The sequence below is a fragment of the Colletes latitarsis genome, chromosome 9 (genome assembly GCF_051014445.1).
Source record: "Colletes latitarsis isolate SP2378_abdomen chromosome 9, iyColLati1, whole genome shotgun sequence".
In the NCBI taxonomy this organism is placed as follows: domain Eukaryota; kingdom Metazoa; phylum Arthropoda; class Insecta; order Hymenoptera; family Colletidae; genus Colletes; species Colletes latitarsis.
The window spans coordinates 26,098,995-26,124,319 of NC_135142.1; the positions used below are offsets into that span (position 1 = coordinate 26,098,995).

Sequence of the window (25,325 nt, forward strand, 5' to 3'; positions counted from 1 at the left end):
CGAGGATATTTTATTATACGTATTTTCAGATTGCAAACAATCGTACTTTGCGGTATTTTAGTTTGCGGTTCACTGTCTCGCATCGGGTCATTGTTTTCTAAAAACAAGTATACTTTTTATTCGAATACCTTGAAAGGTTAAGGGAGAAAAAAAAGGAATGCTCGATATACAGAGGGGCACTCGTGCACCCGCCTTCGAGTTGTTATCACGGTCGTAATTATCGACGTAACAGTATTAGCAGTCCGGAATGAAGGCGGCTGATAAGGGCGAAGTGCGGAAACGATGATCGGCGTTAAAGAAAAGCAAACGCGAGCGAGTGGATGCATCGGGTACGTAGTCGGTATCAGGTGCAGGGCGTAGGATAGGCGATGCAAGGCGATGCAAGGCAAGGCAAGGCAAGGCAAGGCAAGGCAAGGCAAGGAACGGTGGACGCCAGCCGTTGCTCTGGCAAGGCACGTGAATGAGGTCTACTCTCTCGAATGTACACGATCGGGCCGAACGTCGATCGGGTATCACGCGGCATGCAAGGAGGCGGGTCAAGATTTATCTAGCAAATAACCTCCTGTTGCTCGCACGTACCATGTGTAGCAAAAGTTTCGAAGCCGTTTGCACGGACACTCTGCGCTCTGAAACTACCAGTTTTGAAAAACGAGATTCCTAGGCATTCAAGGTTCCAGCAAACAGAATATCTTAAGAGTAAGTCGCCAAATCTCATCGCGTTTTCTATTAACGCGCGTATGGAACTGATGATCCTTTTAGAAGTCTTACAGTTTTTATAAAAATATCGTGGATCCGTTAAAGATCGTAGGCTTCTCAAACGAACTCGATAGGAAACAGAAAATGAAAACAAAGTACGTTCGCAAACGGAAGAGCTAAAGCGAGAAATAAACAATCGATAAGAACGAACGGACGTTTTTACTACCTCGAGTGTTGAACGGGGTACTAACTTTCTCGCGATTTTCTAGACCGAGCAGTAACTCGAGCAATAACTCGAGACTACGCAAATACATTATAGCGTTGACTCGAACAAAAGTGCAAGTAAAGACGTCGCAATTAAATAACGTCACTGCTCGATAGTCGGAACGTCGCACGGGAACACGTTCCTATTATAATAAACTTTGCCAGATTTTTATTTTTATATTAAAATATAAATAATTATAAATTTATAACTACTCTATTATCGTGTCAATTAATGCTTAAATGTTCTTCCAAATAGAAATACCGATCAGAATTTACCCACCTCCGTTAATTATGATCAAGAAAGTAGGTTTCCTACATTATCTGTCCAATGTTGTGCAAATTTTTCGGCAAATTACGAAATAAAGTGTCGAGATGCGCACGAGGAAAAATTCTCACGGCAAGTTAAGAGCAGCTAATTGGAAGTGCACGCCGCGATAATGCGATCGGCTGATGGACTATGCCAGTTTCATGAAGCCGGAGGACCGAAGAAGAGGAGACCCAACAATGACTCGCGATACTTTCGGTTCGAGTGACTCTTGGATTCGATTCGATCTGGTACAATGTTCCAGCGAAGCTCGACAACAGTCAGGACAAGGCCATAATGGGGAACCGAAACTCAGCAACCGTCTTATCTTTCGTTACTATATTAATTGAGATCCTTTGTTCGCGTCAAACAAGCTTTCTCGCTTTACCTCGAAAGACTTTGGATTAATCGACGAGATTATACGAGTTAACGAGCTTTCGCACTGAATTCAACATTGGAATAATTTATTTCTTTGCAACTTAATAATGCTTTCTCGAAGACATAAAATGGTTGGTTTCGAAATATTTCATCGTTGTTATTACTGAGTCCAAGTAAGCGATAACGACGCTCAAATATTTAAATGCGATCTAATACATTACTACTATTTCGATTAAACGGTGTGTGTTAGCATCTTTGGTAAAGACAGTGTTGTTGATTTTTTCTTAAGAATAATTCTAATGGTTTTTATTGGTACGAAATCTGTCGTTGGTATTTTGTTTATCGTTCGAATACGCGTTCACCATCAGTTTACTATTGTGTCCGTAATTTGGTATACGCGTGGGTGATTCCACACGAGATGCCGATAAGCATTTCCTCTCGAGATTATGTATTCTCGGTGGATTTTCTGAAGCGGCCTTAACGAGGCGCTGTCTTAACAAGGTTAAGAGAAAATTCAGTGCTCGTCGCACCTACTGCGGCACGGAATGGTGCAGAAACATGCAAACTATGTAGGTACGTACACACATGTATACACCGTCCACCTCGCAACGAATCCTCGTAACACTGTCTGTACAGTTACCATCATTAGAACGTAACTCGTTTTGCAACTTGCTGCTCTCATTTTTTCGTGCTCGCGCAAATGTTTCCAGACGTTTTTAGATTTTACAAACCCAAGACTAGTCGGACATTGCGCATTTTCGATCGAATTTATTCCAGTGGTCGTAAATTTCGATTCTCGTTGGATTTCCGTCGGTTTCGAGAAAATCAATCTGAATTTGATCGATGATTTATGCCAGACTTACCTCCTGAACGAGGAGCATTGTTTGATTCGGTCGGAAAGTAACAAATAAAATACCAGAGGGTAAAAATATGTCCGTTGGTGAATTTTGCACGTAGCCGGTAAGAAACGTCGCGCCGCGCCGTCGTCCTCCTTCTCAGGGGTTGTATATCTCTTCTGGAAATTCTGTAGTGGTCTTAACGAGGTGTCGTTCGACGGAACTTTAGCACTTGTGGCACGCACCATTGCGCCAAACGGCCGAGTATAGAACGCGCCGCTTGTTTAACAATCATTATTTGCGAGAGCCTGTGGGTATTGGACGGTATCGGGCACAGATCAGATCGAATCTCTTTGCGGCTCGATTCGACCGTATTGTGTTCCTCCCTCCTTCCTCCTTCCTTCTGGACGACAGCCACGGGTTCGAGAGATCGGCCCACATAAACCACCTGGCTGCGCTCGGTTTTGGACTCGCATATTTTTTCGAGCGCGCAAGTCTCGATCCTTCTTGTAATTTCATGGAAGCTTTTTCTCCAACGTCGATCGTTTACCCTGAATCGTTCGTTGAATCTTGCGAATCTTCGGAACTTTCCGTTTTACCAGTCTGCTTCTAGATTTATGATTCCGTTCTGCCTAGTTTACCGCGAACAGTAGGAAATGCACGCGCATAAATCCGCGGTTTTAAGGGAAAATACTGCGTATCACGTATTCTCACTTTCGAGATATTACCGTTTAAACTTCTGAACATCGATTCTTCTTATTAGTAATCGATCAACACTGACCCATTGAAATCCTATCTTCGAAACTGTTGACGATACCAAGAAACCTCGAGCTTCGTCCACTATCGCGTAATTCTGTTCCGTCTATCAGCTTTCTTTCGTCCTTTGTAAAACGAACTCGAAACAGACAGCGACGCGACGCAAACGAAAAACGTCAAAGCGACCTGATTTTTCCTGAATTACGTCGCGACACCGGGCGGATGTAAGTCGAGTGGAAAAAAAAAGAGAGGAATTTGACGTCCGTTCGGCGCATCCGGCACGGGGAACCCGTGACGCAATCAAGCTCGAGAGTGAAAAGGAAAGGCAGGACGAGGGTTCGACAATGCAGAACCGATTTGCACGAAATCATTCTGAGAAAATGCTGCACTCGATAAACGCGATACTCGAAACAATTGTATCCCAGTAGCCAATTCTGGACAATTTATTAACCAGTCTAATAGCGAATACCGTTTGAAGAGGACGATTTTTCAATTTTATATTTTTATCTCGTAGAGATTTCGAAAATCTTGAAAGGTAATTTCAACAAGTACTTCTCCGAGTCGAGAGTTTTGTTCGAATATGTAATTTTTGATAGTTTTTGGAAACTAGAGGAATCCAGGGTAATCCGTTTCGCCGTTTACCTGTTAGTTGGAGCAACAACGAGCGTCGGGCATGATAAAAACCTTGTCGACTTCCTGTGCCACCCGCCTTCGACCAAGGTTGTCTTATTATGTGTCAGATACTCGTATCTCGCGGGCTAATCAAGCAACCAAGGCTACCCAAAAGGAGTCGCCTCGAGTCTCTTCTCGATTGAGAAATGTCCTCATTTAGGAATCTCGTAGCGAACAACGACTCGATTTCTAAATATCAACAATTTGATACGAAGAATTTAAACAGTCTACAGACTCTACGATAACTTTTCCTTCGAAAATACTTGCGTGTTGAGTCATGTCGCTTACGATACCGTACACCGAGATATACTTTCAATAATCATAACGATCGAAAGTAACACTACGTCGAGTCGATTTAAAAAATAAATGATCGCAAAGCAGCGAGAAATCAGGAGATATAGTATACCAGATTGAATTGCTTGACCCGAAAGAAAAATCGTATATAAATACGAGGTGAGTTATGGAAATGGAGAGGGGTGTCAAATATAATAATTTTTTTGGTAATGGAACTGTGTACTTTTTCGAAGCACATATGAATAAGAGGTACGTGTTAAAGAATTACAGGAATCGATGTTGAATCGGCCGATCGTCCGAGTAGCATGATCGCGACGCGAGTTCGATCGGAATCGAGCGTTGAAATCACCGAGCGTTTCCGATGCCGTCGTTTTCTGTTTAGCCGCGACAACGGTAACGAGCGTAATGGAATAGTAATTGTCGACGCGATGAACGGTAATCGTGCGGAGCAACCTGAGCGTATATTGTTGGGAGGACGAGGCGAGATCTCGACTCTCTTCCTGGTGGCGACGTTAACCGCTGGAGGCGAACAGGCCTCGATTCACGTGCGTACGAGAATCGATCGTGAACTGGTACCTACTCGGATGCACGCGTGTTACCGATCTACGTGCATCTGTGCCCCTCCGCGTGCGCATTAACTCGCTCGTGCGTGCAGCGCACGCTTTCCTCTGCCCGCGACTACCCGCTTCTCCGCGTCACGCGTGCGCGCGCGTATGCGTGCGCCTCTGCGTACCTATCTATATCCTAATTGCTGAATTGATAAATAAATCGACTTCCACCGAGGAGGATAATATCGAAATTCCTTCCGAGTTGATGAATCCTTTTTTTTTCTTTGGCGCAGCACGTGTTCATTAGCCGTTCGAATATTTCATGAATACCTTAATTAAGAAATTTTCTACCAACGAGAATCGGAGTTTTGCATTTGTTGCGTAATGTTTGTACCCGCCAGATGGGCAATTAAGATATCCATCGAGGAAAATGAACCTTGTAATTGGTGAATCGATGAATAAACCGACTTCCTTGGAGATAACATTCGAGTCCCATCTCGATGGTTTCGAGGCGTGTCGCGTCTCTTGGTTGAATATCCGAATAAAAATATGGTGACCTACAAGTTGGTTCGCAGATAAGGTTCGAATGGATTTGAGTAAACCGTAAAATGATCGTTTTGTTAGAGAAACATTGATAAAGTAATGGAATAATAGCTGAAGACCGAATTTTTGTTGCTACTATTTTCTAATGTGTTTGAAAATGGCGATTAGGAGTAGTTTCCTCGATCGCGGGATTCCCGGTCGAGCAAGTACCGTGCGCACCCGCTTCGAGGAAAATTGCCAGGCGGCGGCCGCCCTCGCAACGGATAGAAACACTTATTTTACATTACGAGTTGGGCTTCGGGCTGTCAGATACAGTACGAGCAGATGGAGGAGGACAAAGGCGGAGGCGGTTTATCCGTGTGTCGGGCACACCGGCCTGGAACTAGGTTTCGAGTCGAGTGAACGGACGGATGGACGGACCGATCACAAAACATCTATTATTTTTACGCTTTAACGCATTCGACCGCGTCTTGCTTGCGCGGGATTCCAATCCGCGGACGTGTCTAGTCGACGAACCTCTTTTACATTCTCTGACTCGAAATCAAATTTCCAGCGACGATTTTAAATCTTCTTATATTGGATCGCCCCTTAATATAATTAATAATTAAGCCTCTAGGATTCTCTATTTTAGCCTCTAGGATTCTCTATTAAAATTTTTCCCAGGGGTGACCGAACACCCTGTATAGAGAGACATCTCGCGAAAAACGCACTAGAATGGACAAGCAACACGGCAGAATCGATGAAATTTTTTACCGAACACGGAACAAAAAGTTGGGATTCGTACGTCAACTAGTTTTTGCCCGCGGCTTCGCTCGTCCGGATGTCGGTTTAAGAAATCCGTTAATGGTACTCTAATTTAGGAACAAAAAGTGAACGGAAGTTACTTCGCGAAGCAACTTTTAATTTCGATTCGTCGTTTGCGAATAAAATATGTTCGAGTCTGCGCAATAGGAATCGGTGCAATCGAAAATAGAAAGGAATTCGATTCGAGTAGCGGGCAAATAAATAAAAAGAGAAACACGATCAGATAACGCGGTGGCGCTGATATACAACACCTATGTGGAACAATCGTCGCTGAAAGGGGAAAAAGGGCAGTGACAGCTTTCCTCTCGCGTGATAAATTTACGCGAGACGTATAGCAGCGGGTCAGAGTGGCTGCCCAACTGCAAGTACTTGGACGTCAAAGTCTCCTGTTGTGTACTTGAAACTCGACACCTTTGTTACCGTGCCTTTATAAAACCTCGTTAGAAAGAAGGCCCGCGGTTCGCACGTTTCTATGTCGCGATTATCAACACTTGCACAACGTTGCTCCGTCTTGCATCATTCGCGTCCTGTTTGTCAGTTTCGTTTGCTGAACGGGAGACCGAGAGTTCACTGTCTCGACCCTACGGGTCCAGACCCTGGTAAAATGAAATTACAGTCTTTGATTGTTTTCTACAAATGCTTTTGAAATAGTTTCATTTCGTCGCATCGTTCTCTAGTTCCCAGGCGCGAGTCAGCATCCGGCGATCCAATAAATCCCAGAATAATAGAAACGCTCGACAGAGCGGAGTCGATATCCTTCCTGGTGCCGCAGGAAACGATCGCGGAGTGTCGGCTGCCCTCGAAGTCGGTCATCATCGCCGGCGAATCCAGTTACTTCTCGCTCAGCTCCGACCGGCAATCGATTCGTCTCCGTCAGGCATAACCGATCTACCGATATCGGTCTTTCCTGCGTTTAGGCACGTCCACGGATTTCACCTGTACACACCTGGCCGGGCGTAATCGTCGTAACCACCGCTCCTCGACGTCCCCACGCCTCCCGTTTGCGAATGAGACGTCTGAATTTTTCACGGCCGTCCCTCTTGACTTTCTTCCTGTTATTCGGGGACACGTAGATCGTTCGCGATCTGGTCCGTGTACGTACAGGCATAATATAATATTTCGTAGAAAAAGTTCCGACCGAAACAGCAGAGCCACCGGTCATGCTTTAAAGCAATTTCTTTTTTACTCGCCGTGTCGAAGACTTATAATTTCATAGATCGCGCGGGAACTCGATGCTCTAGATTCCAGACGCGTTCAGGGCACACGGTATCTTTTAATTTGCTCCGTTCGAAATTTATCGTGAAATGCAGAGATATCCACGATAAGCGACATGTGTAATCAGATAGTAGTTGGTTGATTCTGAACGAAAATCCAGTGGGGTGATATCGAAGACACGAGCCCCGAAAAATTTGTTTTTGCCGATTCGAGAGAGAAAACGTTTACTTTGGTATTTGTCGGTCGCCTTCAAGTTCCTGTCTTTTTCCTAATTTAATCATTTTTCGCCGGGAAGAGTAAAAATGTAACTCGATAGTTCGATATTGGTTTCGTTCGCGGACGAAGGATACTCTCGGATTGGAGATTTTCTCACCTTCCTACGGAGGAGAGGTGGTCGAGAACAAAAACCGAGAGAGGTCTGCGGTAGACGACTTTCCCATGAAGCTAGGGCGGAGGACGCGGGGCAGGATGTGCCAGGACCAATCAATTGTACACGCCGGTCTCCTTCTTCTTTCCCTCACCACTTCGCTTTCCTATTTTTTCCCCTCCTTTTTTTCTCTCTACGCTTCCACGGCTGAAACCATTCGACGTCGGCGTGGTCAGAGTCGATCAAGAAATTTTCGGAAAGTAAGAAGAACCCATGATGAAAATTCCTCCCTTGAGGGGTAACAAAGAAATCACGTTCCTTTAAATATTCAAAAAATAATCCACCTTTTAAAATTATCGATTACGATGTTGAAATAAACTCTGAAGGGTAGGGGGAATAGTCGTTTTGGTGCGGATTCCAAGGCACGTCCGAGATCCAGGAAGATGGGGGCCCTCGATCGAAAGTGCTTCGTATGCCGGTCGCGCGATCCGTCGTCCAGTTTCCCGGTTCGAAGATCGTGAAAGTGTAAGAAACTGCGGCGCAGATCCACCGCGTTGGTTATCGGGCCGACATCGATAAAAATGCAAGGTGGCACGCGGCCTGGACCTTCACTGACTGTACAAGCGGCCACGCGGCAGGGTGGGCGGACTAGCAACTAGAAGGCAACTGAACTGAACTGGACTGGCAAGCTAGAACGGGGCCCGCGCCTCGAACCAACCGATCTTTCAGGCGCCACGCAACGCGAATGTCGGAAGAAAGCCGGCTGGCTGGTCGTTTCGCGATCCTCGTTACGCGCATCCTTGCTCGACTCAAATACCAAATCCGCGAAACTCGATTACCCGTCGCGGTTACAATTAATTAACGGTTATTTATTTAACGGAAACGAGCGTCGGAGCTGGCCAGGACCGGAAACTGTTGCTCAACGAAACGAAACGCCTGGGTCGTTGGACGACAGGTATCGAAACGAATCGCGTCGTCTCGGCACTCTCATTTCTCTTCGGCTAGATACGTAGTTCGACTGGCGAGTCAGAGCCAGGATAGATGCGACGATCGTGCGCGAAGATAGAAAAGTTGTAAAGCTGGTCGAGAGTCTCGGAACGAGTCGATTCGTTACGTGCAGAAACGCGCGGCTCGCATTAGAATATTTCAATCTCTATCGAATGTCCAGCGTTATACGTATCTCGCGGCGAACTGCCCGCTCTACGACGCAGTAATAATTTTCCGAACGTTTAGATATCAATGCCAAGGAATTTAAACGCATCTGGAATAACGTCGCGCGGCTGACTTGCTGCTCTATACCGGATTTCCAAACTTTTGTTAAATTTTTTTTCGTTAATTTTCGATCCACGCAATCCACGTAATTTTTTTGCCGGACCGTCGTCGACCGGTCCGAATTTTCAATGGGATATTTATTCTAAATTCTACGTGTATGCACGTTCGCTCTAGCGGACAAATCGTTGCACCCGGTGGTTGGTATTCGTCCCAACTGGTCTCGCTTAACGAGTTCAACCAGTCTCCATGCTTCGTCGATACGTTTAAAAATTCATTACTCGCAAAATTCCATACGCGAGAATAAATTGAACGACTCCGTTAGAGATGTGTATCCGGCATCGGCTACCGGTCGCTGGACAACCTACGGAAGAAGATGCCAAGATCCGAGTTCCCGAGAAGGATAGAAAGGTTCGGGGTCAAGGAATCGGCAGATGTGCTATCAGATAATCACGGAACCGACGTTTATATAGAATGTAGATGTAATCACCGGTCTGGACTCGAAAGAGGAGACCGGGCTTGGCCTTAACCAGATGCTGTAGTTGATCTTTGGTGGGATGCACCGTGGTACCTGTTACCTGCTACCTAGCGTTGCACGATGGGGCCGAGACCGAAGGGAGCAACTTGGGATTAGACCGAGTGTGGCACGTGCCACGGGTTCCACAGGTGGCTCTTTAAAACTCACTTATTCGCCTCCTTCTTCTCCTGACTCCCTCGCTCGCCTTTCGGTTCTCTCACTTTCTCTCTGTTTCTCGTTGGACACCGATTCCTTTCACCGACGGAAAACCGGAATTGGAAGCGCGACCCCTTCGAGAGACAACCAACGAAGAATAATCGACGAATCGAACTGGAGTATTCCCTAGACATTGGGAAAAATCTTTTGTTCTTTTCTTTTTCATTTATTCCAAATATCCTTTCGCCTCTGAGAAGCTATTCCGTTTACAGATACGACCAGAGTCTTGTTTACAACGGGAGAAAAAATAGTAGGAAGTCCAAGACGTTACAGTTAGCCGCGTGTATAATCTACCGATTATCCAGCCGATTCCGGACGATCGGGGCATTGTATTCTCTCGATCCAAGTCTCAACCGACTACAATGAATTTGTACCGTACGATTCCCGTTAATGTACGCGAAACGCCAAGAAACGCGACAAAAATCCGCCTCGCGGAACTTGTGTTTTCAGAAGAATCAACTTTTTCGTTTGGTAGAAAAGACACAGTTTTACTCTTCTCGATAGAGTATAAGTCCTTGTATAATAAATAGGACGAAAGACGTCGCGATTAATTGGATCGGTACAACAAGTTTCTGGCCCCGACGTCGCTTTCTATGCCCACAGAAAACGTCGAGCTTGAAAAATTTGTCGACGAGGAATGCGTTACGCGAACACGACCGGGCGATCGCGGCGAATTAATAACCCGTTAAACGTGCACGTAACACGGGCGCGAGCGAAAGTTCGAATTAGCAGAATCAACGTTGCTCTGACATGTCACTTAACATTACCAGGAACGGGTTACGCTAATGGAACAATAATTAATGCAACCTGTACGGTCGATTAAGCGGCTGGCCTCTCTATCTCTGGGAGTCGCGGAAACGATTTTCCACTCGCGAAGCGCGCGTTCGATGCTCGGAAGCTCGATAGTTTGCGATTTCAGTCCATTAGAGGTGTTGATAGAGGAAAAAGTGGGCCGCGATCGATCGAACGGTCGCTTAATCGGCCACCGTTCGATAATTACAAAGTCGATCGTCTATCGAATCGGCGATCAACGCCGGTAATAGCTGGTTCGGTCACCCGTTCGAACGAGATCGGGGGAAAGGCGTTTACGAGACGTTCGTGACCGGAGGTGGTACTATGACAAATCCGTCGGGGCTACCGGAAATTAATATTGACTTTTTGCTCGCTGCCAGAATCGGGACTAAAGTCGAAACCGCGAGCGTTTGGTCACGGAACGCGTTCGGACCGATTTTTCTCTTCTTCTTCCCTTCCACCCCTCGTTCGAACCGGAACGACGACTCAAGGTGAACCGAAACACGACGTCTACAAAAATCGGGCCCCACGGTTAATAGAGAAGATCGATCTTTCTCCCAAATATACAGCTTATTCGGGGCACGATAATGTTGCTCGTTTTCTTGTAAACAATCATCGAAACAAGTTCCTTCGAAACCTAGCAATTTCTGGGCTTCAAGGGCAGAGGTAATTTAATTAAACGGAATGCGATTAGCGCTTCGCAACGAAATATACTTAGCGGCTATTGGATAGCAAGTGATAAGTAAGTTGATTGCGCGGGTTTCGCAGGAATCCGCGCGATTAATCATCGCGTAATATTTAATGATCGAATCGCGCACCGAATATCAGTTTGTACGATGTATTCGTAGGGTTCGTTTGAAAAGTCGTTTCCGTACATCTGGAATGAAAATCGCATACGTTTCGCGGATGCGCGGCGTAACAAGCGGCGCGCGGCCAGTTCATTACACGGGACTCTTCTTCGTCGAGGCTCCGTCTTCTTATTTCCTTGGAAGTTGCCCCCGCGAGCGGAAAACCGGAATCAGAAGGCCGATTTCTTCGACGAGCCAATCAAGCGGCCGAGAAGCTCTCGTGCTCGAAGAAATAAGGGACCCCTACGAGGAGGCGGCATTATTACATACCATTTTATTTTATACCGTTATATCGTTACGTAATCGAAAGGTGGCCGATCGGACAAGTCCGGCTCGAGGAGGCGCGCGCTTATAAATTTTCTATTCCCGTGTAATGCGTTCGAATCTTCGTTTTCTCGAGGCACGCGTCATCGCAGTAGTACTTGCGTACAAAAAACTACTCGAGGAATTTAATATTTCTTCGCGGCAATGCACGTTAGTTAATTTACGATATATCCGAAACGTGTCCAGACACTTTCTTCTTCTAACAGTTTCTTATTAAAAATAGGGAGGCTCACGGACCATTTTAGTTTTATAATATATCGAATACTTATTTCCAATGTTTCTTTGAATATCTTTCCATGAAATTGGAAGAAGCAACATCTCTGTAATGGTTAGAGATACAGCAAAGTGTCATAAAGTAAAATGAAGGGAGCTGTCGGAGGGAACCAACCAGCTAGTGGGGCTCGTTGTATCGCTAATGTTTCGAATAGGATTCTCAGCGGTCGCGCAAGAATGGCTGCGAACGGTACGTGCCACAGGTGGCTGGGCTCATCGAAATCGTGTCTTTTCCCCTTTACTCGGTCCGTTGATCGATAGAAAAGGCCCGTCTAGACTGATGATGGACAATTGTTCAGGAACAGTGTGTCCCAGAATGGGAATTCCTGGGACCAGCCTGTCGCGAACTGCGACAGAGTCCGACGGATACGCCGCGCCGCGAATACCATCGGCGCGAACGCGTATCTTACGTGGGTTGCTCTCGCCATGCTCCAGTAGGCTCGCGGATTTTTGTTCATTAACAAGACACCACGCGCGCCGTTGGATTGTCGAGCGGTAAGCCGCGCTGGGATCAACGTGCACGCGCGTACACCAACCGATAACGATGCTCAGGATTTACGAGCCGATCTCTGATAAAGCCGCGAACGTGGCGGATTGCCGAACGATATCAGCGCTCGTGTCAATTGGACAACGTTTGCGGAAAATCAGTTGCAAAGTGGATCTCGTTATTTACGTTGTCTTTCGTCTATGATCCGATCGCGATCGTGGATCTTGTATCGCCAAGGAGGAGTTTGCTCCGACTAATTGCCGAGGCCCAGGCGATTCGATCCTTTTTCATTTCTTCTACTTTATACGACGGAAGATAAAAAATTATTAGTCTGGTATTATCGAACTTTGTGTCTCGTAGAATCTACGCTGGATGAGCCGGAGAACCAACTCTTTCGACTTCTCTTTCACCAGAAGGATTTTGGAACCGATTCATTGTCGGTATCAGCTATTCTGTTTTTAAATTGGGGTGATCGGAGAATGTTCATTTCTTACACGGCAACGATTCGAATCGAAAGTTTAAAAGAATAGAATCAATCCGATTGAAGAAGGAACCGTAAGTATGTTGGGAACGTATGATGCGGTGCCACTGCGGGCGTTCAAGTCTCCGAGTTTACACCGGCCACTGTACCCGCTATTAATGTAGATATATGCATTTGTGAATTGCTCGCGTACCGGTACCACGTGCGCTCCCGCGGTGGCCAAGTACGGGTAATGGGGTTAATGAGCACCAGAGAGATCTTTTTGTTGGCTGAAAGCTCTCGATCGAGCGCCGATGCTAATCCCCTCGTTCGCAGATTGCGTCGACGAGGAGGAGGCTACGCGACGGCTGAATATTCATGCCCGGCCGGGCAGGATCCGAACACCGCGCGAAACCTAAGCCGATCGGCGTCGCGTCGCTTCGATACGCCTGCGATAATTGCCCGACCGACGACGGGCCGGCCCGCGGACAAAAAACTCGACTCGTCCGCGAATCTGTCGATTATTATGAATTATTTATTTCTTCGATCTCGCCTACTCCTGCGTCCAAACGAACGGATCCGCGATAAAACGTACTTCTAATTAATATTCGCGTACGAACATTGGCGAAAAGAAACTAGTGCCGGGGAAAACAGACGACGAGGATCGGAAGGCAGCTTTTCGACGTCTGTTACTAAACGATCGACTACCTTGGTGTCCCGTGGCGAACTCCTCGCTTCTGCTAGCCCTAAACCGAGAAGATCGAAGATCAACCGCGATATTTAAAAGGTAAACTCGCTGCACGATGCAGCGCATTAAGAACCGTTCGCAGTTTCCGTGTTTACGATCGAACCAGCTACGTGAGAAAGAATGCAACACGGAAGTTGGAAAATCCTCGTAATGCTCCTCCCGTATTGATCATCGCGGGGATGCCGTGCATTCCACCGAGCGATTCGAATAAATTAATAAACATGACCAAGGGGGAGGGTGAGTAAGAGGCGCCGGTGCGAGTTGCCGGATTCTTTCCAACTTCGAAATCCCACGGGACGAGGGCCGAGAGGGGTAGGGGAGACGCACCGTCGGTGACCGGGGGAGCGAATCCTTTTCCAGGATCCCATCAGAAATACCGAAGGCTCGCGTTCGTTTATGGATCGACCGATTGCATAATGTATCGAGGGTTTTCGCGTGAGACTCGCCGCGATTCGGTTTCGAGTGTTATCCTCGCGAACGGCCCTGTGCGTTCGTGTACCGTGAACGCGAGGACCAATTCCATTGTAGAGACGAGCGTTCGGAAAGCGTGTGCGCGTTCAGCAACGCGTCGGGAGCACCGCGGCCAGAGTTGTTCCTCGGTCGAGCAATTTCTTGATGCATATTGTCACGCGTTGTTAAGCCCCGAGAGCACCGCCATTACGGGTTGGCTGGCCGGGGGATCCGACGGCTGCCGGAGAAAGATGAGGTGGAAGAAGGTAGCTGCACGTTCTGCCGGCTACCGGCCACTTGCTACCGCATCGGCTGGCTGACTAGTTAAACTGCCAGCATCGCCGCCGACTATTACTGTTTACGTAAGGGGACGATGATCGTTGCATTCCCGCGGAAATCGGAGTATAGTACTTCTAGCTACGCCGTTACTCTTCCACTCTTCCCATGAAGATGCCGGTACGGAATGGGAATAATTGAGAGATTTCGCGATTTCCAGTCTCGCGTTCCCGCCTAAGTCTCGAAATTCTTAAGCATATCGATTCCACCACGAGGTTTTCACATTCGCTTGACCTCAACATTTACCTCGACTGGTTTCCACCATTTTTACTTGGGAACTTGTTACGACCGTGGACGAGCTATTTTATTTTAAAACAAAATATTTTATTCCTATACCTAGAATTACAATAATAATATATTCTTCATGTCGATGCACAACCTGCTGTTTCCATTTCGAGTACGAGTCGGCTCGTTCTAGATTTACCAATAGACTTCTGAAACTATCGAGGGTACCAAACGAGTTCCGAGAATCGTTATATATGTACATCGACGTTAATACAAATGCGGTTCGGACCATAATACGTACCGGACATTCTTTACGAAGAAAGGAAGAATAGATAGATAAATGTATGTAATGCGAGCGATGAGACGTTGTCCGCGTTTTTGGGATAAATAGCCCGCCCTGTTCGTCGGGAGGAACGATCGTCCCGACCACACGCGAGAATCCTAGCTGGTTCCCTCTACGCAAACATAGTTCCCGCGCTCGTTCCCGCCTCGAAGTTTGCCCATCCAGCTCCGAGTAGTGTTTAGAGAATGGTCGAACTAGCGGGGGCTAGTTAGCAAAGCGCGCGGCAGTTGCGAGCTGCCGTAAACAATAGTTTTAGCGAGTGCGTAGACAGAGCGCGGGCCCGACTCCCACGGTTGCACAGGGAATCGGAGTCTCCTCCGAACGACTACGAGCAGCCTGGTCTTTACGTGTACTTTGCCCGTCGACGACTCACCCACTTTGCTTTACTTAAGGCCGTTCGAGTCTTGCACCGACCGCGCGCGTTGCACTCTCCTCTCGCCTCCCTCTGCCGAACGATCCACGTCCAGCTTTTACTCCTGACGTTTACTCGGCGTTCTAGCTACATTCCAGGGTCCATTAGGAGGGCCCCGGGTTGCCAGCACGAACCCCTCTGCCCCCGACCACGGACTACACTACACAGAGAGAGAAAGAGAGAGAGAACGTTAGCCGATCTTCGGGGCTACGAGCTAAACAATCATCCTCGTCCTCATTTCCGATAAGTTCTCCGACTTTTTGCTACCCCTCGAGAGCGGCTTCGGCTTCGCTGACGCTTTCCTTTCTTGCCAGCCAGCTCTCCGCGTCGTTTCGACGTGCTCTCATTTTCTTTTCTTTCTGGACGCGAACGGAGAAAATACAACGGCGCGGCGCACAAACGCCGAACGTCTTTTCCGGCGAACGAATCGGCGAACCACCTCTCCGGTCCGCGATCGGATTCGCGAAAGCGGAGGAGCAGTTTCGAATTTCACGGATGACCGCCGCGAACGCCCAATGACAATTCGCTCGTCCGTTACCGATGGACCGGAAGACTTTAACGCCATTCCTGTCGCGGATAACGAAGAACGCGCTTGTTCCAATTTCGCTTCGGCAGTTTTAGTAGCAGAACATCTCGAAGATTAAATTCGATTTTACGACCGAGTTGGGAATGGAATTAATTCGAGACGATTAAAAGGATGCATTTCTTTAACCTTAGGCATTAAATTACTCTCTTGATGCGTCACTTTTCATCGTGATTGTCGGATACAGCTAGAAAAGGTAATTTTGCACGTGTGCATCTGGGTCGGTAAGTTGGTCGACTATCGCAGCCCGAAATAACGCTCCATTCACCCTTTCATTCATCCGGGAATCACTGGGGACTAGCGGGCCTCTCAGCGGCGGCCTTCTCGGGCGTAATAAGCAAAAAAGATCAGCCCGTCGGGCCATTACGTAGAAAGGAACGAAGAAATCATCTACCGCGAGGGCGTAAAAACCGTGGCAAAGGCAATTCTACCGCGGTCGGACCACCGAGACTTATTTTTCTGCCACTCTGCACGCCCGCGACACGGTGCCTTTCGTCGATCGCTACTTAGACGGCGAGGAAGCATTGTCTACGGTATTCTTGCGGCGCTCGTCCGGCCAGGCGGGGAGGAGTCGATCGAAATTGCGTTACCATTTTCTCAAAGGAATTTGCCGGACACCTTTCACCTGTTCTACACAGTCTGTTAAAACTTTCAAAACCTGACCAAACGATACAAAACGTTAAAAACTTTTATCGAGGCTCTCTAGGCTTTATGAACACTTTAATCGCGAATCTAATCTTTTCGATCAATCTTTTAACACTGTTTCTATCCTGGTTTTATGCATATCTATTCAAACCAACCAAGTTTCATCATCATCGAATAAAAATATTTCCTGCTATAAAGGAATTACTTTCTACTTCCATGTTAAGAACCGCGCAAACTTTTTGGCCAGCTTAATATCGGCATACTAGAATTCGTACAAACAATGTTCGTTATTTAGAAAAATTGCTTCTATTTTTGGCTAGCTCGTGAGAGTTTTAGTATACTGTGCTGCGATGTTCGTAATCGAGGTGAAAAATAAAACGTCGGCTTCGCATTTTCTTCACGGCTGTTTTGTTTCTCAGCGTTCCAGAATCTTTATTCTTTCCGCGCAAGCGATCGCCGCGCCGTCGGAATTTCGTATTCTACGATCGAATTTATTATGACGCGTTGAATGGACGGGGAAAGCTTCCTTCTCGAGTAGGAGCGTGTGACTGTATTTTTAAGAACGAAACACGACAATATCGTTTAACTTGGATGTTCCAGAAGGAGACGAGGGGTTGATCAGACGCCTCGTCCAAATCGACGGCGTGCTGTCCGAGGCAGAAGAAGGTGGCGTCAGACGAGGGTTGGAAGGAGGGTGGCGTGCTATGATCAGCATGGAGCTTCCGGCGCACACCACGCAGCATGGTGCTCTTCACCTGGGGGTCGGTGTCGGGGTCGGGGTCGGGGTCGGGGTCAACCCAGGTGACCCAGCCGGAAGTGCCCTGACCGCCATTCATCCGCATCCTCAGGACCCTCTAGCCCTCCACCACCATAATCATGGAGCTGCAACACCCGGAGGTATGAACGAGGACTCCAAGAAAAAACGTATGTTTCTTCTTTCGAATCCATTGTCCTTTATCTTATCCTAGAATAACAACGTCGCAGGGAACGATCGCGTAGAAATACAAATGAAATATTTTAAAATACTTTGCATTTGGAGATGTCGTCGGTCGAGTTTACGATATCCGGATAAAAATGTGTCCCTGCGATATCCTGGATTTATCCAAATAATATACAATTTCCTATTTCGAACGTCAGAAATCTCACTGATCGAACATCGTCTTTTTTATTACGAGTTCGGATCTATCGACATCGATTTATTTCAGATCCCACGGGACGGTAAAATCGTCGATCGATGTAATTGAAATTCTACATACTTGTGGTAATTTCGTTTCCCTAGTTGCCGGAACAAACGAGTTTCGGCGGAGGACGCGCGATCGATGTTTTGTCACCCGTAATTGGTCTTCTTCTTGTCCGCGTTGTCGAGTCGATGTCCACCCTGTAAAAACGATCCACGGAAGATGCCGACACTTGTATACTGGTTCTTCTCTCGCCGGCATGTATCAGCACACTTCTGGACATTTTTCAAATTCTTCTTTCGCTTCTTTCTTCCCTCTCGAAGTTAGGTACTCGATCGACGGAATTTCAAACTTGTCTCTGCAGACTGATGCACCATTCAGGAATTTCTAATAGTCCTTCACTCAAACGCGAGATGCTTCTCTTGTATTGTTGCAATTTCACGCGTAATTTTATCGGCTTTTCTAACTGTTTTCAGAGCCGCTATCGATATCGTAACAGTTTCAAAACCTCGCTGCTGTTCCATATTATTATACGTAAATACATACGTGTTCCAACGCACCTGCAACGAGTCTCTTTTTAGAAACAAAGACGCGAAGAAAGCGAAAAATAAAATCGAAATCTCGGCCGTTAGCGAAAGCATAGCCTATGCGAGTCCATGTAAATTAAGTTTATAGAAAACAGAATACCATGATCGATCGAATCTCCGGCGTTCAACGATAATTAGAAACAGCCGTTAGTATAATCAGAAGCACGGCGATGAATTTTTCGCCGAGCACGAACGACTTAGCGACAGCTAATAACGCGGTTGTATTTCTCGTGTAATCTCGAGCCAATAGGAATGTTGCACCGACAAAAAGCATCAGGCACGTGCTTCGCCAGAAAGCCTCGATAAATCTTCGTCCAGGCCGCGCCGGCCGATGCTTCTATTACGATCTCGAGCGACGATGGTGCATCACGCTCGCTGAAGCAGCGCGGAATTACAAGAATACGTTTCGATTTCATTCGTTCCGACCAAATTTTACTTCCAATTGGCAACGAATACCCAAACTGACTTTCATTTTGATAAATTTTAAGTAGGCTCGTAGACCAACAAAAATTAAGTAGATTCTAAAAACGCGATCCATTCGTAAAAGAGACTATCTTCCGAAAACTACTCGATTGTTTTCGTTAGAAAGGAAATGCACGATCCGTTCGCCAGGTACCGGCAAATTATATTTCGTAAAATGTCACCCATAAATTTAACTGTCTGAAAATATCAGATCGGAAAAAGGGAATTGACATCCTGGAATCCGGTTATCGGAACACAAGCTCGCATTATCGGAACTGGAAATCGTCGCTAGTGGGAGAACCAGTGAACTCCTATTATAGGGACGTATATATGTTCCAGTTATCTGAACTGTCTTGTTCGCCGACAGGTTCGGATAAATGGAGTTCTATTTGCACGTACTTGGAACCTCCGGTGTCTAGAGTCCCGGAGTCTTCCACGTAACAATCGTCGGTCCTCTTTTCCGCGTTGCGGAGGAGTTGAACAGAGGAAATTTTACGATCGGTATTATCCATCTTCTCCGAGACGAATGGATCTGCTTTCAGACGGGATTTGTCAATTAGACGGAAATTGAAGATGATTTACGGCGCAATTGGCCGTTGAATAGTTCAGCGCTGTTCGCGAGTGGAACTTTGCTGCACGGTCGAGCATACGGCGCTATTAATTATGCGAACGACGTCCCGTTTCTTTCCCGCTTTCCGCGATTCAGGCCGATTGATTTTTAATCTCTTGCGCAACGATAATCTATTCGGGTTCGAGTAAATGCTGTCTCTTACGAACCGAGGACTTTCATTGTGATTCGGAATAAAAGTTCTTTGTAAGTTCTTCTTTCGAGAGCCAGAACCGACCGATGTTATAACTGTTTTCAACCCCTGATTGGGAGTTTGTCGTCTATCGGCGCGTATCGCCGTGCTGCGCCGCGCCGCATCGATATCGGGTTAATTGAATCTTATCCTCGCGGGACATCAAGCCAGGCGATACGTGCCGATCCTTCATCAAAGACCGTCAGAACGAGAACCGCGTGAAAGACCTCCTTGTTCCCTACGGAACAATCGAGTTAGCTAAAGTTTGCCCCGAGTTCCTCGACAACGATCTTTTCGAACACACGAACATCTATATACGGTGTTCGAGCATCGTTCGTTCATTTTAGATCGATATATTTATATCTTGCTGGACGGTCCTTGATCGTCGCTCAACAATTTTAAGAAGAACGAGTAAACTGTTTGAAATAAAACTTATACAGTTTCTGGCGGGACATGGTAAGAAATTGTAAAAATTAAAGAAATTCCAACACCGCAGGTCTCCCGTAAATGTAAAAAACATCCTTTAGAGGGTTGGTCGAATATCGGTCGGTCAAAGAGTGATCTCGTTAAGCAGCCACGCGTTCTGTCGCTTGTACGAGCCACCCTGTATACACGTAGAAGCTCGCACACAAAGGGGGGGCCAGGCTTGGGCGGTAGTTCTCCGGAACCAGTGCACTGGTCGCACTCTGGTCGTGGTCGAGTCCTGTACACGTATATAGTCGTTCCGGACGCTGGAAGAGAGTGGCGCTGGTTAAGGAAGATGAAAGGCCGCCGCCGTGCCGTGCCATGCCGTGGCAGTAACCACTTGCGCGGCATCGGACGCGGTAAACGGAGGAAAGGGAGAAAGGGAGAAAGGGAGAAAGCCGGAGAAAGAGCCAGGGATCCAGAAGGGGTCGTTAAATCTAATGATATCAACTATTTGACAGAAAGAGCCGCGATCAGTTCGGAGACCACACGGCCGTGCGACAACTCGACGCGCCCCCAACCAAACGTTTTCCCTCCTTTCTCTCTCTGTCCTTTTGAACGTTTGCTACTTAACCCTTTATTACCGCAAATCCTCTCGTTCGAAACTCTATTTGCGATGCTCGACGTGACTTTACGCTCGATAGATCGTTATCGATCGATGCCAATTACGCGTCCGTTTATTACAACTAGCTAATAATTCATGTAATAACGTTTACTTTTTCTCGTGCTAGCTGAACTCATTCAGGCGCTCCTTCAGTCTGCCATCTCAGATATCTAGATAGATTAATTTATGCACGTGCAATCTGTTCTTACTGGTACACCGTATTTGTCGTTTCCAATGTCAAATTGGGCAAATATTATGAACTTGCATATCTGAAACCAATGGCTGGTGAACGTCTTTCCTACGCTCGGAGAAAAAAATCTGACCGCATACAAGTACTGCATTCCGTTTATATAAAAAGAAGAGTACGGATTCCAGTCGAGTGATTTATATTCCAGCGATCGTACATCCGCACTAGAGCGACCAGATTCTTTTCCCGATTTTAAATCGATTATGGTTAAACGGAAAAGCAGAGCCGATCTTCGTCTCGATGTATAACGATACGGTTATTTTTAGCGGCGACTATTAAATTATTATACGAGTTAGGATTACGATCCTTGCGTCGTCGTCGTCGTTTCTGTTGAAGCTTTCCGTTCGATCGATTATTTATTTATTTAACAATAATCAGTTCTCATCAACCGGTCGATATATCAGGCAATTGTATCGTGGACGATACTAATTGCATTTGCTGACGCTAACGTTAATCAAACCTAAGCCATTGTTAATGCAATTCTAAATATTTGTCGTCTCACGCTGAGCGACGTCCGGCTATTCGAATTAAATTGATCGCGCAGGACCACCTCGGGGCATTCTGCCTACATCTCGATCGTCAGAGATCGATATCGTCGAACCCGCGTGGTCAATGACGAGAGTCGAAGATGATCGACTCGATAGCAACGAACAAAGTCCATATTTCACTGTCAATCGGCAAGTGACAATCCGCCTTAGTTTCTTATTTTTCCAATTTAGCCTCCAGTTTTCCAAGAGAATTTCTGCATCGAAACAGTAACCGTATTTGCCGTGAAACAACCCGAGGACTAAAATTTACCTAAAGCATAATAAATAAAGGACGTAGACAAATTAATAATCCGTGAGGTTTTTCGACGTCTACGGATGTTTTCCATCGGTGCAATTACTAGGGAAGATTCGTACGTGCGTGAAACGAAACGTATTCAGCGAGCGTTAACGAGCGGACAACGCGCTTAATTAACCGAAACGAAAGAGAAACGAAAGTCTCGGGGTAAAAGGCGGCTGTCGATAGTTGTAAATTGGGTTCCTATGCTTTGGCTAATTTTTCGATCTTTCGATTTTCTCGCATCGACCACCGTGCGACAATGTTTTAATTGCGAATCGAGAGTACGTCGGCCGATTGCGCCGACATCGACAACGGCCGATCGGGCCTCGATTATCTCTAATGGCGCGTGATTATCTAGTCGCATTAATTTGTAATTAATACCTGGCTGGACGCAGTGACCGCCGTCCATGGCTCGCTTAATGCCGCCGAGAATTATATGCTTTACTAACCTCGCGATGCTATCATTCCGCCTCGCGGAGACCGCCAAACAGTTTTACCTCGATTTTGTAATCATCGACCGATCTATCGGCGTTCCCCAACCACTCTGGAAAACGTTCAACGTCCAAATAAACATTGATCGAATTACCAGGGTTCGCTCGTGCTATCCAGTTTCCGTCGACAGAGCCATTCCGTATAATAAAATGCCTTTTCTGGTAAAGGGTCCAGTCTGGATGGAAACCGGTAAGCCACGGTCAAAAGCAGAGTTTGAATCGAACGGAGGCGAAACTCGTATTCTTGTAAAAAAAGAATGGCCGTTGTTCTTTCCGTTGGGTGCCCGCGCGGATTGCTGGTGGGGATTCCCATCGTAGCATCCCCAGAGTAACAACAGAGTGACTGGCAGCACGTAATATTTCGCTCCGCGCGTCTGTGTTTGTCTTCGGTAGGAAAACGTTCGGGGTGAGATAGCGACGGGTTATTTATGGGGTTAAATAAAGGAACACAGCGCGATGCTGCGATACCAGGCACCGGTACAAATAGGTTGCAGCTCGCCGCTACGGCCCGTTATCGTTCCCTCTTGCAACTCGTCATGATCTGCAACGTGCAACATTAGAACTCGAATCTTTTGCGAACACGAATATGCCCGCGAGACGACTTCGAATATCGATGCTCGATCGACCGCTCGAAACGAGAATATCTTTGGCTCTCCTTTCGGAAGACACTTTAAGCCAGTATCATCTGGTTCCGTGCAACACAATTATTTATTTCAGAGTCGCGAACCTCTGGATTTTAATAATGATTTCTTAAAATTCGTATGATTAAAGAAAATCGATCAAAGCTAACCCCCGATTCTGAATCCTAACGTAAAATTTTGTTTTCTTTCTTTTGAACAGATGATGGCGGCCACGGGATGAACCAGGACGGTGAGTGAAACTACATATTTGATTATGATCGTTGGTTAAGCCGCGCGAACGGAGGACGCCGATTACGAACTAATAGTCGGATTAAAATCTGTTAGCCGCTCGAGGGCATAGGACATTCTGTATAATAACAGAGAATAGTGCGACAGGAGCTTATCTTGTATGAGTCGGTTATGGCTAAACCACAGGACGATGCAATTATAGTGCGTTGCTAAAATGCATCGAATAAGTTTGGACGTTAATACCGTTATCGATGTTCCCGTTATAATTAAATGCGCGGAGAAACTTGCGAGGGTTATTCGACGCGTCGATTGCTTTATCAGCCTCGGCGATCGATCGTGAGAAATAACCAATTATCCTAACACCCGTTCTTATCGGCGCTTACGCGCTAGGACGCACAGCTTCCGCGGCGATCTAATTGGACCAACATCCAGAATAAACTTTATTTTCAATCCGCGTACGCGGCCGGCGTCGATAAATTATCGCTACGCTTCGATTCGACGAAGACAGAAGTTATTAATCGTGGCACGATAATGATATTTTTTCTACGGGTCGGTCGTCGAGATCGCGTCACTGTGGGGCAAATACATATATCTTCCGTGAATCTGTCGCGAGCGTATCGGCTCGCGAGATCGATACAAAGTTACGTTTCAACGGTGGAACAATTAATCGAGCCGCTGGGAGCACGGTAGTGTCGAGTAGGAGCGATAACATCTGGAATGTTTGCGATGTTTTTGTCGACGACGGTCGGCGAAACCGTTGCAGCAATTTTTTTTCTTTCTAAATACACGATTGATAAATTCAATGTTTCGTAGTTGTATCTATCGATTGTTCGATCAGCTACTTACGGCGAATGATCCGTTTGCCGTCAGGCGTGAAGCAGGGATGATCGCGATTCGGAGGTTGAGAGGCGTTTGCTCGTCCCCGAAAAGTGAGGACCGTGCGAACCGGGAAACCGTGCAGGGATAGTTTAAGGCGGGAATAGGGTCCTGGTAGCATCGGGATTTTAAAGGAGGGATCTTCAGTTTATCGAGGCTCTCGATAGGCCGCGGTTGGTTGTGAATCTGGAGACGCGTGAGCTGGACGGATAGCTCTGGGATATGTGTCGGCCAACAGGCTGCGGATCCACCGTGGCAGCACAATGTTCACGTAATTTATGCCAAATGACGTAGACAACGACTCCGGTGTGTGTACACGTGGTTCGCCGCGGTAGGTGGAAGGTGGAAGGTGGAAGGTGGAAGGTGGTGGATGTAATCAGAAGTTTAAAGGGTAAACGGTCGTAAGGTGCGAGGCTAGCGCGAGGCCCCTCGAGGTTTCGCCGCGCTCAATATTCAACAGGTATTTACATTCGCAAATTGTTTACGTCAGCCCACGATGAAATCTGTCAGGATTTCGTTCCCTCGGCAGCTTAACAGCCTCTACCTCCTCCGTGTTCTTCTCCTTCTCGATCCACCTCTTCTCCTCGATCCGTCTTCTTCTCGCGACCCTCGTCGCGTTCTTCGTTGTTGGTCGTTTCGCGCCAACTGCCCTCTTCTCTCTTGCCTGCACCCTTTCCCCGGCCAGTAATTACATCTGGGTATTAATCAACCGTACGTCGAGAACGAGAACCGCGAGATCTTGATTTTCGCGGGCTCGCAAGCATCGCGTGGAACCGAGGCTGACGTAATCCCGAGATTCGCGTTATTAATTTATCGGAGATGCCTGGTTAGCGCCAAGCGTTTTGATTTACCGAACCACGAACGCGTGGCGTCGATTTTCTTTCGACACAGATCCGTTTCATCCCCTTATTCTCCTACTTTTTCAGCAGGCACGATATATTATTACCATTAAATTATTCGATGCTGATGTTTTTTGATATTTTATATTATATGAAGCCCCGTATCGTTCCACTTAAAACAAAAAAGGAACGACAGAAGTTTGAAGGAATGCAAAGTTATGATTTTTGTTCGGAACAGCCATGTTGAGGAAAGATCGTGGGTCGGTGGAAAGTAAAAGCACACGACGTAGCGCGGCGTGGCGTAGCGTTTCGCGTGGAGCGACGTTAAGGATCGATCAAAACCCGCGCCCTTTCACCGGCGCTGGCACTCGCGCGCAGTATCTCGAGCGACTCGCTCGTTTTTGTACGCCTGTTCAGAGGACCCATCCTCGGTTCAGGTTTATCGTTGGTCGTTAATACGGACGCGGATTACACGCC

At 46.9% G+C, this 25,325-nt stretch overlaps 1 protein-coding gene across 5 annotated transcripts in view; it reads left to right on the forward strand.

Annotated features, from left to right (window-relative positions):
* The first annotated feature begins 17,309 nt into the window (after positions 1 to 17,309).
* Positions 17,310 to 25,325, forward strand: part of Sv (paired box protein shaven) — a 95,097-nt gene continuing 87,081 nt past the window's right edge. For 4 of the 5 annotated variants that reach the window (XM_076772793.1, XM_076772794.1, XM_076772795.1 and 1 more), the window contains exons 1-2: positions 17,310 to 17,529; positions 23,105 to 23,134. In XM_076772793.1, the coding sequence (XP_076628908.1) occupies positions 17,310 to 17,529; positions 23,105 to 23,134 (250 nt within the window). The remainder of the gene's footprint in view (positions 17,530 to 23,104; positions 23,135 to 25,325) is intronic. The other variant, XM_076772799.1, reaches the window with a different exon arrangement.